Source organism: Phoenix dactylifera, unplaced genomic scaffold (assembly GCF_009389715.1).
Source record: "Phoenix dactylifera cultivar Barhee BC4 unplaced genomic scaffold, palm_55x_up_171113_PBpolish2nd_filt_p 001092F, whole genome shotgun sequence".
Classification (NCBI taxonomy): Eukaryota; Viridiplantae; Streptophyta; class Magnoliopsida; order Arecales; family Arecaceae; genus Phoenix; species Phoenix dactylifera.
This window is the reverse complement of record NW_024068439.1, coordinates 78,931-95,480: the sequence shown is the minus strand read 5'-3', so window position 1 is coordinate 95,480 and position 16,550 is coordinate 78,931. Positions and strand designations below refer to the sequence as shown.

Below are 16,550 nucleotides of genomic sequence, written 5' to 3'. Positions count from 1 at the left end.
ATTAGTTGGATATACTGATTCCAGTTTTCAGTCAGATCAGGATGACAGCAAAAGTGTGTCGAGTTATGTCTTTACCCTGAAAGGTGGTGCTATTTGTTGAAAAAGTTCTAAACAACATATTGTGGCTAATTCAGTGTGCGAGGCAGAGTACATTGCTGCATTCGATGCCGCCAAGGAAGCTGTATGGATGCGAAAGTTCATCACCGAGCTTGGAGTGGCACCCTCCATTGATGGTCCAGTTCGATTATTCTATGATAGCACTGTAGCCATAGCTCAAGCGAAGGAACCAAGAGCACATCAGCAGACCAAGCACATTCTGCGTCGATATCACCTGATTTGTGAGATTGTAGAACGAGATGACATAGATCTTCAAAAGATCGACGGAAAGAAAAATCTAGCCGACCCATTTACTAAAGTCCTCGGTATCAAGAAGTTCAATGATCATAAGTCAAAGATGGGTATACGATACTGTACCGATTGGCTTTAGTCCAAGTGGGAGTTGTTGGAAATTGTGTCCTAAAAGTCAATTGTCGGCTTGTTGATGATTGAATTGTATGTAAATTAATGAATTAATAAAAGATTATTTGACATTATTCATCGCATATATTCTGCACATCTTTTTGAACTCTTGTGATGTGATGAAGTCTTTAGGACTCTTTTAAGAGATAAAGGAGGATTTGTCTATGAGTCCTTAAACCAGTTCGCGACCAAACGACATGCTATTACTAGAACAATAGCATTATCAAGAATAGGTCGTTGTGTGCCATATCGTTGGTTATCCTCTTAACCAAGGAGTGTAGAGACACTGATATACCACACATGTGAAGTGTAGGAGTACATTTTACTGAATGTGACCAGTTTCGGAATGCTCTGCTGTCAAGAGATGTTCCGAGTGGATATGGGTATATGTGTTCCTCCGACCTGAGATCACCATGGTGACTAGAAAGCAACTCACTGCACTTTGGTACCGAACTATCTAAGTTTCTAATTCAGTGATCGAAGATTACTGGGTGCAGCCAAGTACTTACGAAGTTGGTGTGTGAGTCAAGATGGAATTGACCCGTCCTGATCATAAGAGATAATGCCCTTACGTTCAATTTAGCAAAATCTTGGCTAGGGTAATCCTTGTGAGGAGTCACAGGATTTGTAAAGTTGAAATCCATTATGGATGAACTGATTAAAGAGTTGACAATGAACTCTGAAGTCGTCCTGAGCATTTGGAGTCATAGGGATGAATTATACGGTAACTATAGTTCAAGGGTTCTTGAATGTTGCTTTGCTATCATTCGACCTATCCGGACGTCGGGTACCATTGCTAGATGATCATTTTGATTAGTACAGAAAGTTGTTCTGGTGCTACCGGCTTAGGTTCGAACCGATGGAGTCACACGCATAGAAGTTTTTAAGTTGATCAAATGGCTGATCAATGATTAAGAATCATCCAGGGGTACATCGGTCAATTCGATTGACAGAATACCCTAAACAAAAGTTGTATTAAAATAATTATTGAATTATTGGGGATTAATTAGCAATTAGATTGCTAATGAACTCAATTTGATTGAGTAATTGGGCTTAGGTTGAGCAAAATTGAATTGGATTCGATTTAAGCTACATCAGGATTTGACCTAATCGGATTAGGTTCAACCGAAGTGGATTGAGCTTGACCCAATTGATGGAACTTGATCCAATTAGATTGGTCTTGACCCAAATCAATTAAAATACTTTATTTGACGAGGATTATGAGTCCAAATAATCAGAATTGGATAAAGAAAAGAATCATCCCTAAATTTTAAAAACCCACCTTATCTTTTTCGGAGAAAAATGACACCTTGATTTGTCCCCAAAATTTTCCATATCTATCCTCCTTATTTTTGGCCAAAAATTGGCGTGAGAAGAGAGGAGGCGTGGGGCTATATTTTCTATAAAAATGGCACCTCAAATCTTCTTAAAAAGATTAATATGAAATTCCTAAGTTGTAGGGATTGCATGGTGTATGAAATAGGGTGGCCTGTGGCTGAACTTTGGGCGCATGAATTCATATCTTTTAAGGATTCAAAATGCACGAAATTAAGATATGTTTATTTTCTCTTAGCTGCCGAATCACCAAAATTTTTGGGGGATTTTATCAGCCAAATTAATTGGTTAAATTAGGTGTGAGGCGAGGGGGGTCTTTTGGCTATAAAAGACCCCCATGCCTAGGGTTCGATAAATACAATATTTAGATGTTTCAAAAAAATCTGAAAAAATTACTTGAGGGCCGCCATCCCTTCTCCTCCTTCCTCCTCATGTCCATCCATCTCCTTGAAGAACAATCAAAGATTGAGTATTTAGAAAGAGAAAGCTTCAGCCATTGCAGCATTCCTGCGCGAGCAGCACTCCCATAGAAGACGATCTACCAGGGCTTCGTGTGGACAATCTATAGAGGTCGGACATATGTGCGGCTGCAAAGCATGATCAAAGAGTCATCCAAGACCTCCAAAGAATTAGGTATGAGAATTGATCTCATTAAAGTTAAGATTAGATCTTAAACATGGTTGCTGAAATTTCAGGATTGCTGAAATTTCAGAATTGTATGTTAGACAGACAATCATTATTTCATACTTTACATAAATATTTAAATCATTGTTCTTATTTTTGTTGTAGAGATCTGATCTCTAGCATGCATAAAAATTAAATAGTTTAATTTTTAAATGCTTCCGCTGTAATTTTTGGAAATAAATGCATGCAGCCCGCAAGGGTTCCTTTCACAAGTTTGATCCAAGAGCCACATAATGTGTTTTCATTGGTTATCCTCATGGCATAAAGGGTTATAAACTTCATGACATTAGTTCCAAAAAGGTTTTCATTTCAAGGGATGTTGTCTTTCATGAATTTATATTTCCCTTTCATAATACTTCCCATAATAATATGACATAGCAACTAATAGATTACCAATCACCTAGGCACCCCATCCAATCAACATTAGAGAAAGCACAAGCAATCTTGAGATAGAAGGCTTTCAAAAAAGCCCTAATATTAAAGTACACTTCAACTAGCATAGGATCTTTTAAACTAGTCCAATGAGCAATAGTTTGGCAATGCATTAACTCACACACCCTGATAATGCCAAAACAGATATCTGGTTGGTTTAGTACTGTTAAATGTTGGAGAGCTCAATCCATCCATACCTTGATATTCATTGTTATTGAAAGAAGATAACCAGTATAGCGAGATAATTTTTATGCCAAGAACATTGGTGTAGAGATTAGTTTGGAACTTATCATAGAAAATTAATTAAAAAGCATGCAGTTTGAAAAGGTTCACCTCAAAACCTAAAGACTCGCTTCCACAACATGACAATGTTCTTTCTTAAGAAAACCATTTTGCAGGTATGGGTGGGGACAAGAAACACGGTGAGAAATCCCTATGGCTCTAAAAGGTGATGTAATGGTTGATATTCACCACTTGTTCTATTTGAATAGCTTTAATTTTTCTATCAAATAAACGTTCAACATAAGCTTGAAAGTTTAAGAAAATAGATGCAACCTCAAACCTATTAGTAATGAAGAATAGCCAAGTGAACCTACTTCTGGTCTTCTAGCGAACGAGGAAATAAAGGAGAAGTAACTAAATTAAGACTCTTACCTACGCTTTCAGTGAGAGATTGGCTGCATTTTCTAGCGAGCAAAGGGAGCTCAAGCCGTCGATTATCAAGAGAGGAAGAAAGAGGAGAAGAACAGCAGCTACAAGCCTGCAAGGTGAGGAAGAACTCGAGGCTAATGGAATTAAATAGGAGTGGAGGCTAGATGGAGTTCGTGGTGGCCGAGAACTCATCCTCCTCTGTCGTGATTTACCTACCCTATTTCGATTCTAGATGGGCCTTTGGGCCTTTGTTTGGCGCCGGGCTGGGCCAATAGGCCGAGTGACACTACAAGAAAAAGGAGATTTTTCGACGCCTTTTTTCCGACGCTAGGGAGAAGTATCAGAAAATTTTGGTTCAGCGTCAAACTTTGCCGACGCTTCTAAAAAGCATCAGCAAAGCTTCGAAATCAACGACGCTTAAAAGCGTCGTTTAAAGATTCAACCTACAACGATGCTTATAAGCGTCGTCGGAGGCCAAATCCATTTAAATATTAGCCCTCTCTCGATTGATGCCCTAATTCTTGTAAACTTCTCCTCTCCTCTCCTCCTCCCTCTAGCGCCGACATCAATCCATCGCCTCCTAATATCTTCCCTCCCCTGAAACTCTTAAACCATCGCCACTCTCACTATTTCTCATGTGATCTAGGGCAAAGCAGCCATGGCCACTCGAGCTCGAATCTTTGAAGATCCCAAGCCCTCCAAGAACAGTACAAATCCTGCTTCTCCTTCTCTCAGCAATTTTTTGATCATTACATCATTTTTTCCTCTTTTGCTTTCACTTTTTCTTCTTTTTTTTCCTCAGGTAATGGCGAAATATTTCAAGATATACTTTGAAAAAGAAAGGACAAAGGTTGAGTCCCATGAATCAAGTTTTGAATCATCGAGGTATATCATTTTTCTCTACCCCTCTTTTCTTCTTTTTTAATTGACCGTCTTATAAGAGTAGTAGCTCTGGCTTCTGCATTTTGTTCGCAGGAAGGATTTAAGAAAGGTCTCGATGGCCGCCTCTCGGTATTTTTTCTTTTCTTTTCTTTCTTTAATAAAGTTTTATGTGCATGGTTATTGTCCCTTTGCTTTAATTATCACATGTTTTCTTGAAGGAAATCGGTGCCTGGGAGTAATGCATGTGAAAAGCCTGCTGTGCAAACTGGTCTGAATGGTGGCAAGGTGATTTCGTTACTTAATCTACGAAATTTTGGTTCTATCCTTTCTTGGAGTTCTTGATTTCCTTCTTAGTTTTGTTTATTGATGCCTAGGTGTTTGTCCCTATTTTTGGAAAAAAAAATTCGTTGATGCTGAGCCAAACGGCTAGGTGGATCTCGGATGTAAGAAGGAATGGGGAGGCTGAAGAAAATATTTTTTTTAAAAAAAATTAAAGACTATAGCCGATGCTTATAAGCGTCGGCTTTGAGGCTTTTAACGACGCTTGTAAGCGTCGCTAAAAACTGATATTTTACGACGCTTTCCAAAAGCGTCGGAAAAAACTTTTTCGACTCAGGTATCGCCGACGCTTCTGCGACGCTTTGTTTAGCGTCGGCCGAACTTTAACCGACGCTTATAAGCATCGGTAAAGGTCATAAAAAATACCAGAAAAGATGTATTTTTCTGTAGTGTGAGGCTAGGCCTCACAAAAGCAATTTCAACCGCTTCATTTTAACTATGGTTACCTATAGTTAATCTTTGAAATAGCAAAACCTTAAATTAGCTGACGTGGCTAACTTTCATTGGGCTGGTCTATGGCTTGGGGAAAGGTTGGCGCGGGATGAAGCACAAAAGTCCCCACCATGGAATTGAGGGACGGAGATGGGATGGTTGGCACGTGAAGGTAGGGAGGGTGGATGAACGATGATAGTATCGGAAACTCTGAACCTAACACACCCCACATACTTCTCGTGAATCTCCATACTGCCGAACCTTAGGCATTGACTGTCAGCTGGGTAGACATGACTCAATGTTTGATCATTAATTAGGTATATATACTGGATATATAACCCACGAGCAAAGGAAGGAAACTCACTATTCTGATCGGCTTCAGGCATGGAAGGAACCATTTCCAGCCCCACAGAGAAGAGGTATCCTCCCATCTCCTGTTTCTCAGTTCTCTCGCAAAGCTCATCACTGCTAGGAAAATACAGATCTCTAAGCTTCGATGCATTATGCATACCTTGTCCCTGCCTTCAGGATTGCAGTTGTTACGGGAGGGAACAAAGGGATTGGGCTGGAGATATGCAGGCAGCTGGCTCTTAATGGTGTCACGGTCATACTGACAGCCAGGGATGAGAAGAGGGGTCAGGAGGCAGTGGAGAAGATTAAAGAGTGTGGACTGTATGATGTTCTCTTTCATCAGTTGGATATGACGGACTCTACCAGCATCGCTTCCCTAGCGGATTTCGTCGAAACCGAATTTGGCAAGCTTGACATCTTAGTAAGCTCTCCCTCATGTTTTCTTTTTTTTCTCATTGTTCTTTTTTCCTTTTTTTTGCATTGTCGTAGGGATAACAATGGAAAATCAACGAAATATCAATCTTAACATCTTGTTCTTCTATGTTGAGCAGCAGTGATGCTGATTAGCAGGCAGATAGCAAACCTCGCATGGCTCAATTGTCAACATAGCTATCAAACAAGCTAGCCATCCGCAAATATATGGCTTGCTTTTGGTTTGATATTAGGTCCTCACTCAACTAGCAAATGAGCTGAACTACGCTTGGCTTCGCTAGGTTAAGCTCGACTTGCTTGAGTTGGAGATACGGATGAGTAAATGATTAATATATAATGTTGATTTTAGTTATTTTTATAAATAAAATATTACATACTATATATACAGAAGACTAACATAACTTGATGTGGGATTTGCACCCCGTCACCAGCAGAGCCCACACACCAGCCGAGCAGGGGAAGAGAGAGTGTCCCTCAGAAGGTATTGTCCGCTTTGGGTCCGATTTGGGGGTCGAGCGTATCCGGAGCCCTCCTCACGGCGCCTCACGGTTTTGCCCCACAAAAGGCGCCTCCTGAGGGAAGGGTGATTGAGCCCCCCATTATATGGCACAGACCTTCCCGCTGATTAGCCGATGTGGGACTAAATTCGGAGAACCCCCCGTAACACAGCCCCCCAGCGGGGAGGTCCTGTGCCCGGGTCGGCTCCTTACTGGATAGGCGGAGGGCCGAGGCCCTCCTTCTAGCGCCATCTGATGCGGGATTTGCACCCCGTCACCAGCAGAGCCCACACACCAGCCGAGCAGGGGAAGAGAGAGTGTCCCTCAGAAGGTATTGTCCGCTTTGGGTCCGATTTGGAGGTCGAGCGTACCCGGAGCCCTCCTCACGGCGCCTCACGGTTTTGCCCCACAAAAGGCGCCTCCTGAGGGAAGGGTGATTGAGCCCCCCATTATATGGCACAGACCTTCCCGCTGATTAGCCGATGTGGGACTAAATTCGGGGAACCCCCCGTAACATAACTTATGTGCAGATGATGAGTGGTGAATTTGATTATAATGTTGAACCAAGTAAATAGTTGGATGCTATAGAAGCAAATACTTGAAGATATTGATGTAATGGAATAAGTTTTGAAGATGTGCAAATATTCTTTTGGAGCTACCTTTTAAAGGTATTTTGCATGGTAAAATACACAGTATGATTGTCCCAAATAGTCATTTTATGCTCTGCCTAAACACAAATGTTTTGTAACCATGTTGATGCATTTCCTAAGATAGGCTTCTCGAGGTTCTACCTTAAAACCTGAATACATCTAAATTGCAGACATCTGTGGGCTTTTATATTAAGCATAAAAACAACAAGGACTGGGATCAGTAATTAAGCTTCTTGTGTTACATGGAATCATTTAAATGCTGGTACAAGGTCGCATTGGAGGTAAAAACTCCTATAAAAAGCATTGGAAGTAAAAACAAATACGCCAATAGTTAATTTTCCTTTGCATATTAATTAGATTTTGATGCCATGCTCGACTGTTGTTGACAAATGCACCATGTATTTTTACTTGTTCGTGCTTATTTTTATAATCTTGTAGCATTACATGGAGGATATATAAATCATGAATCATGGTGTATTCTGTGGGTCCAGTTGATGTTTGGCAAAAATGTACTTAATTTGGGTTTTTGTTTTTCCTTTTTCTTTGACGATAAGTAGGTAATCTTTGTTTATCAAAACAAGAAAGGCACACTCATTAATATTTTCGGTCATCACCTCATACCCTAGCAATTTACAATCCATATTTTCTTTTGTTTTCTTAGTGTTACATAGGTGATGGCATATATTATGCAATAATTGAGATAGAGCATTCCTTACATAAATCTGGAAACTACATTGTGTTTCGATAACTATTATTTTCTAAATTATAGTTACGATAACTATTATTTTCTAAATTATAGCTTTGTAAAATATAATCTCTCATAAATTGATATTCTACAGGTGAATAATGCAGGTATCGGAGGAATGACAATAGACTTTGAGACTTTAAAGGCCTCAAAACCAGCAAATAATGTGGTAATAAATTCTTTTAGAATTCTCTGTCCATTTCTTATAGAACTAGAATTAAGTAGTTTCTGTTGATAATCAAGTTGTAGAAATTCAATTCTTATGATATATTGTATATTGCTGTTTACCTGCTTTTTGTCTGAAAAGTTGAATATGTAAAGAGTATGATACAAGATAAAATATAACTTTGATTTTGTGTGTGTGTGTATTAATGGTCCACCACACAGACTGTGTGTTGCGGATATCGTCATCAATTGAATTATGGACCTTAAAATAGTCTATAGTTTAGATAACATTATTACTCACATAATATGGACGAGAAGTTTTGTTCATGCGCAACAGGAAGCCAAAGATACCGGTGATATACCAGATTGGTTGAAACCTCATGTGCACCAAAGTTTAGAAAAAGCTGAAGAATGCTTGAAGAGCAATTATTATGGCACCAGAGATGTTACAGAAGCATTGATTCCCCTTCTCCAGTCCTCAATTTCAGGAAGAGTAGTAAATGTTTCTTCTACCCTTGGGCAACTCAGGGTAAGCTACCCCCATTTTATCGTACTGTCATACTAAATAGAAATGAATGTATTTCCTATTCCTTACAAAATTAAGCTTCTAACTGAGATTATGCAAAAAGTTTTCCGTACTTTGTCAAATCCCTGCAAGCTCCATCATGGCCTGAGTGAGGGATGAAATCTTTTCTCCTTTGATTGTCTAAGAACGTACACTATTTTCTCTCTTTCTTGGTTTACAGGTTATCTCAAATGAAAAGCTTGAGCGAGATCTATCGAATGTTGATGGCCTAACAGAGGAGAGATTGGTCGAGCTGTTGAACTTGTTTATCAAAGATTTCAAGAAGGGCTTGTTGGATGCCCATGGCTGGCCAACCGTTGCTTCAGCATATAAAGTATCTAAAGTGTTTATCAATGCCTACACCAGGGTTCTCGCAAAGAAGTATTCCAACTTATGCATAAATTGTGTGAATCCTGGCTTTGTCAAAACTGACTTAAACTGGAATAGCGGGATCCTAACAACTAAAGAAGGTGCTAAAGGACCTGTCATGTTAGCCCTGCAAACTGGTGCTGGTCCTTCGGGCCTTTTCTTTGATCAAACCGAAGTGTCAAACTTTTGAATGTGATTAATTTCACTGAGCTAATAATTTGTGGAGGAAAAGTAGTGTCATTCACAATTTCACTCGTGTATGTGAACGTCATCCTGTATGTATGAACATTGCATGAGCTCTCCCCACCAAGCTCAATATATTGACATGAAGAGATCCAATAACATGTATTCGTTGATGTTTTTCCTTTTTCTTCTTGTGTATATCTTGAACATGAGACCTTTGTGTTATTAGCATAATGCACTCACTAACTGAGCTAATAGGACAGGTTGCATTAATGCTTATTCGAAATAGCAGACTGAACAAAAAGTAATGATTATTTTTTGTTCTTTGACATGCATCACAATCTTGTAAAGTTTTATTATGGAGAGAAGACAAATTATTGATGGAGATGATCTTACAAGCAATATGAAAAGTAGGGTGACCAAATCCCCTCTGCCATTTATCTACACCAACAAGTTCACCAACCAAGGTTGCACATGAGAAGATAATAGATGCTAAAGACCATGAATGTGTAGATTTTGATGATGCAAAATAATTGAGTCAAAAGTTGACTAATCTTTTTGCTTTGAGTTTAAATAATGAATTTCAAAAAGTAAATAAAAAAGTCTTCAGCTACTCTCAAAAGAATATCATCCATCTAAAGCTCCACACTAAGAAACTAACTTTATAAAGGTGATGAAAACATTTCTTGGAAGCTCATATACAAGACAAAAATTTCATTCTGAGTTACCTCAAGAGTCGACCCCAAGCTTGCAATGACTCGATCTCGATATACTGTCACTGACTGATACACCCTTACGAGTTGACTCTAGTAGATCGCGAGTTAACCCCAAAACAGCCTCAGAGGATAGATAAAAAGCCAAAAAAATTATCACATTGAAGTGTCGACCCATAAAGTACTCGACCCGACCCTAACTTAGGGCGAGTCAACCCTCAAAAGCGAGTCAATCCCTAAATAGCCACTGAGAAAAGACAAGAGCCAAAAAAATTATCGGCGAGTCGACCCATGGAATTCACGAGTCGACTCCAGTCAAACTAGAGTTGACCCTAAAATTGCTAGAGTGGAAAAAGAGAGAGCGGTGAAACATAGGTGTAGGGTCAGCACCGAACCACTATAAATCTCTTGTATTTTTCTTGCTTGTTTTTTTCTTTAATTTTTTGCATATTTACTTAGTATTTATTTATTAAAATCAATATTCATCTATTAAGCATTTAATTTTATTGCATTGTTAGCTAAAGTTTTTGAAAAATCCAATTCTTTCCTCCTCTTGGGCTGCATAGCTAGGCAATAAGTGATATAAGAGCATTAGCACTCAAGCCACTCATTGATTTAATCATCAAGAGTCAAAGATTTATGGCAGTCTCTGTTTGTATCTCTCTTCTCGAGAGTCAGTCTACGAGCAAGCCTCCTATGTTTAATGGCACCAATTACATCTTTTGGAAAACTTGCATACGCATTTTTATTCAAGCACTAGACTAAGACATGTGGAGTGTCATAGTTAATAGATCTCATACACCTACAAAGATTATTGATAGTATGTCTCTTTCCAAACCTGAAAGAGAATGGAATAAATTTGATAAGAAAATGGCCCAACTGAATGTTAAGGCTATGAATATTCTATATTGTTCATGAGATGCAAATGACTTTAATCCAATATCTACATACTCCTCTGCTAAAGAAATCTAGGATAGGTTGGAAGTAACTCATAAAGGCACTAACGAGGCTAAGGAGTCTAAAATCAACTTGCTTGTACATAATTATGAGTTATTTAAAATGGTGTCCAATGAGTTCATATCTGATATGTTCACTTGCCTTACGAATATTATTAATGGTCTTAAAAGTCTTGGTAAATCCTATACTAACTCTGACTTAATCAGAAAGATTCTCAAGCCATTTCCAAGAATGTGGGAGGCCAAAGTCACAACTATGCAGGAAGCAAAGGACCTTAATGCACTTCCTTTAGAGAAAGTACTCGGTTTGCTAATGATTCATGAGCTATCTATGAGGCAGAACCTGAAAGAAAATGAATCAAAGAAAAAAAGAATCATCGCTCTCAAATCGACTGCTCAACAAGAAAAAGAGAGTGAAGAATCTGACGATACAGAGGGTGAGGAGGAAATGACCCTCATAACAAAAAGATTCACGAGATTGATGCTCAAGAAATCCTCAGGTGGCAGCTATATCTGATTTGGTTCAAATGATGATAGATAAAAGTTCAAATTGCCTCTGATTCAAAACTTTGTCACTAGTGTAAATGAAAAGGTGGATTCATTAGAAGAAAAGGTTGAACAAGGCAGAATGAGTCAAGCTCCAAATAAAGATGCTATGTAGATTTCAAAACTAGCATTGGTAGCTGGAAGACTCAGAAAAAAAATTGAATTTGGCATCTAGCAACTAGGAGAAGAGATTCAAGGCACTTCAGTTGCAATTTCTTCTGGGTGATGTCTCTTCTTTAGGCCATAGAGGACCAATTGGGCAACTTGAAAATACTTCCTCTATTCTTAGAGCCTCCACGTCTGCCAGACTCCTTGCTCAACCCAGTCAACCTTCCTCCTCATCCAGACCTTTTCGACTCGTTAGGACTAGAGGTCGCTAAGTTGGTGCTTCCTCGAACGCACCAACTCATCTGAATGTCCCAACTTCTTCTAATGAAGACTAGACATCTTTTCTTGATCAATGTTTAAGTTTTTCTATTATGCTCCTTCTTATTTGTAATTATCTTTATCTTATCTTATACTTGAACACTTTTGCTTAATGAAATTTTCAGTTTAGGTTTAAGGGAATTGTGTTTAATGAATGTTTGCAATTTGAAGTTGAAATGATATGTGCTTATTCAAATGATACATGCTTATCTATCTGACATGCTGTTCTATTTAATGATTATTTCAATTTGAATATTTAAATATTTCTCAATGATTATCAAACTTATCATGTGAATTGATAAGATAGATAATGATAATGACAAAAAGAGGGAGAAAGAAAAAGGAAAGAAAGAAAAAGAGGGAATATGCCAAAAAAAGGGAGGGAGAAAGAAATATAAGAAAGCAAAATGTGAAAGAAAATAGTAAAGGTTCATTAGTTTCACTAAAGGGTCAGTAAAGCCTTAAGATAAAGTTCAAAAGAAATGCAAAAGCAAAGAGAAATGAGAATGTTTAATTTGAAATCCTTCTTGAATAGTCCTACTATTACATCAAAAAGGGGGAGAACTATTCACATTATAGTTAAATTAACTTTAATCAAGAGTAAAGAGTGAATGGTATCAAGCAAATAAACCCAATTTTCACTCTATAATTTCTACAATATAAATTCAGATGTCATGCATGCTTATTCTCTCTATCTGAATTCTGAAAATACACTCTATTATAAAAGATGTTATCATTGTTCATATCATTTTCTCTTAGAACTCATGGGTTTTATCATCAACAAAAAGGGAGAGGTTATTGACCCTAAAGGGTAGATTTTGATGACGCAAAATAGTTGAGTCAAAAATTGACTAATCTATTTGCTTTGAGTTTAAGTAATCAATTTTAGAAAGCAAACAAAAAAGCCTTCAGCTACTTTTAAAAGAAGATCATTCATCTGAAACTCCACATCAAGAAGCTAACTCCATAAAGGCCATCAAAATATATCTTGGAAGCTCACATACAAGACAAAAAAAATTTCAATCTGAGCTACCTCAAGAGTCAACCCCAAGCTTACAACGAGTCGATCCCAGCATATTGTCGCGAGTCAAAAAATTCATTATTTTTGCAAGTCGACCCATAGAATTTACAAGCCGACTCCAATCAAACTAGAGTCGACCCCAGAATAACCACAATGGAAAGGCATAGAGCAAAAAAACTTAGTCCATTGAAGAGTCGACCTCTAAAAGCAACGAGTCGACCCAGTCATTTAGAGACTAGAGCATAAAATTCTTTATTGAGCTTTTTTTTTATTCAGATAACTGCACCTCCATACAAAAAAAAGACCGATCACAAAAAGAGATTTCAATAAGAAAGAGGACGAGCCTAGCTAGGTGGGGGCACCGAGCAGCCTAAATCAGTCAGAACATGCAATCATACTCATCGGATCAAGAAATGAGTATCCAATTAGGGTAAAGGTAATAGATTAAGGATCTTAATTTTGGGGTTAAGGGATGGCCGACAAAGGTTAGAGTGGGTACTGGCATGATAGGTGGTCATAGCGATGTTGGTCCACAATCCTCTACTTGGGTCATCCTTAGGTCCACAACAGAAGAACTTGGGACCCTCTTGCTAAGGTCCAGTAAGCTATGAAGAGAGAGATAGAGAGAGGAAGAAAAGAGAGAGGAGATAGAAGGGAGAGAAAGAGAGACATGGGATTTGTGGGGCATAATCGAGGGGAAGGAGGGAAAGAAAAGAGAGGGTGGAGGCTCTAGGAATTGGTGATGGCAGTGGCTTGAGAAATGATGGTCGAGGCAGCGACAATGACGGCTAGTAACTACAGAATCTAGAAAATTCAAGAAAATAGAGGTTATTTGAGATGGAACATGGCACATGGATCCATTTCGGCTGGTCCTGCTCACCGGCTGTCGAGCTTGAGTATCGGTCCATAATGATGTTAGGTAGCTATGAGTGGCAAGTGGCTAGTGGCAACGAGTGGCCGGTAGGAAAGAAAAATAAAAGAAAAGAATAGGGTTTTGGTTGATATTAGGGGAAAAAGAAGATGGTTTAGTGATTAGATGGTGGAAGTGTCATTGGCCAAAGGTCTAGCTTCTAGCAAGGGTTGTAAGCTGTTAGTTAGAGAAAGAAAAATAGAGAAAAGAAGCCAAAATAGGGAACACCATATGTTGTAGAATTCGGTGATGATCCGACTTTAATCAGGTTGGAAATGATGGTTTCAAGACCAGCAAAGATGAAAAGGTAGAGATTGGGTTAATTACCTTGACTCCACCGAGGTATTGAAGCTAGCACAATGAGCTTGAGCATTAACACGTGAGTGGAAGAAAAGGGAGAAGGAGATGGTGGGTATTCAGCGAAAGAGACCAATGATCGTCAGGGTGCTTGAAGGGTTTGAGGTGCATTTAAGGTGGAGGCTAGAGCTTCCTACCTCGGTTGCTTGGAATCTCTAACTCATATCAAGAGTCATCGAAGGAAGAAGACTTCCATTAATTGAGAGTCTTATTCCGCAGAGTTATGTGTAGGGTCACTATAGAAAAACAGTTATTTTCTACACCCAACTGCCGATACTAGGGAGAAGCGTCGGCAATTTGGCTGGCGTGTCAAAATTTGCCGAGGCGTATAAATAGCATCAAGAGATACTGACGCTTTGGCGAGAGCCTGACTTAGACAACGCTAAAAAGCATCATCGAAAACCAAAATAAATATATCGTTTTAGAAAAGTGTCGTCGGAGGCCATTCTCCCCTTCCCGCCAACCTCCACCCCCTCCCGAGAAATCCCTAACCCCCTCCCCTTCTCTCTTTGTCACTCCTCTCTCTCTCTCTCTCACCTTCTCTTTTTTTTCAATCGATCCATGGCTTCGATCTCGGGAATGGCAATCACCACCTCTGCTTGGCCTCTATTTGCTGCGCAGGCTTAGGTATTGATCTCTCCAAGCTCCCTTCTCATTCGAGATATGCTCTCCGTTTTTTTTCTCTGCTCGGCCTCTATTTGCCACGCAGGCTCAGGTATTGATCTCTCCAAGCTCGCTTCTCGTTCGAGATATGCTCTTCGTTTCTTTTTCTCTACTCGGATCTGCTATTGTGGATGAGATTTAGGTTATTTGTCTTTGATTTTAAATTTTTTGGCATGCTATAGTGGCAATCTGCTGATGGATTAGGGTTTTATTGCTTATTATAATGTTTTAAGTTTGTTAGGCTCTTCTTTCTGAATTTTGGGGATTTTTCTATTGATTATGTTTTAGAAAGCGTTTTTTGTGGTTCAATGGAACTTGCTGACATCATTCGATCTCTCTTTCTCTCTCTCTCTCTCTCTCTCTCTCTCTCTCTCTCTCTCTCTTTCTCTCTCTCTCAGGTCGGGGGGTTCTTTTTCATGATCGATCAGCTAGCAAATCTATGATAGCTTTTCTTCTCATGGTGGTTGGTGGGTTGGGTTCCACAAGCAAACCTGTGAAGGCATCCAAGCTTTTCCCTCTCTCTCTCTCATGGCTTCACGGGGCACCAAATACTTTCTGTTCCTCTCCATGTTACTGGCAGAGTTGAGCTTCTGCTTTGCATCTCAGGTGGGTTTCTTTTGATGATAGCTTTTAAATTTTTCTTTCTTCTTTCTGAAATATGACGTTTATTTGGCAATGAACCACTTTTTATACTTCTAAGGCTTATATCATTTATATGGGAAGCAGAAGCACTGATGATCTAGATGAGGTATTGAGACGGAATCACCAAATGCTCGTTGTTGTTTATGGAGGAAGGTTTGAACAGGACTAATATTCTTGTTGCAGAGGACTAAATCTATGAAACTCAGAATCACCAATAAAAAATCAAGAATGGAAGATTATTAGTAGTTATCAAAAGTTTGAATGGAGACTGGAAGGATAACTTCTGACCTTTAAAAGAAAAAAATCTTTTTGAATAATTTTTTAAAAAAAAATAATTATAACGACGCTTTAAAGAGTCACTAACTAAAAGAATAGGCAATTAAAAGCCGACGCTTTCAAGCATTGCTAACTGCTCGATGCGTATAAGCATCAGCTTTTTGCGATGTTTTTAAGCGTCACTAAAAACCACCCTTTAACGATGCTTTCCAAAAACGTCGGCAAATTTTTTTTTTTCACCTCTTACCTAGCCAACACTTTTGCGACGCTTTAGAAAGCATCGGCGAAAAAATTATCGACGCTTATAACCGTCGGTATATGCTTTAAAAAGCACCGAAAAAGATAAATATTTTTGTAGTGGGTGCATGCATCGGCCAACTCAGTCTTGTGGTTGGCTGTTAGTCGGGTCTAAATTATTCCAATTGAATCAGGCCTCATATTCTCTCCTTTACTTAAAAAAAAAAAATTCTTCCTCAAAATTTGCATACATGGCTTTCAAACTTTGAGGGTACTGAGCATTTATCTTATCCTCGATCTTACATGTAGCTTCCATCTCAATATAACTATTCCATTGAATTTTGACATAAGATTTATTCTCATTCTATCCACAATCTGCATTGGATACTCATCATCTTTGTTTAATGTGTCTAATGCTCCTTGTTTACTTGATCTATCACAAAACAATAGTTGATCCCAATCTACTTTTTAATAGAAGCAATAGAATGCTTAAGTATAAAATGCTCTTCAAGATTTATTAGCTTCTCTCTCCTTTCTTATGATTTAACTACTAGACTCATTTTCATTAGATA

General features: G+C 38.7%; 1 protein-coding gene across 1 annotated transcript; it reads left to right on the top strand.

The window, feature by feature from the left end:
• The first annotated feature begins 5,606 nt into the window (after positions 1-5,606).
• Positions 5,607-9,418, top strand: LOC120107953 (salutaridine reductase-like). The gene is made up of 5 exons (XM_039121482.1): positions 5,607-5,693; positions 5,803-6,046; positions 8,044-8,118; positions 8,452-8,643; positions 8,861-9,418. The coding sequence occupies exons 1-5, from the start codon at positions 5,659-5,661 to the stop codon at positions 9,236-9,238; spliced, it is 924 nt and encodes a 307-aa protein (XP_038977410.1). The 5' UTR covers positions 5,607-5,658; the 3' UTR covers positions 9,239-9,418.
• The last annotated feature ends 7,132 nt before the right edge of the window (positions 9,419-16,550 follow it).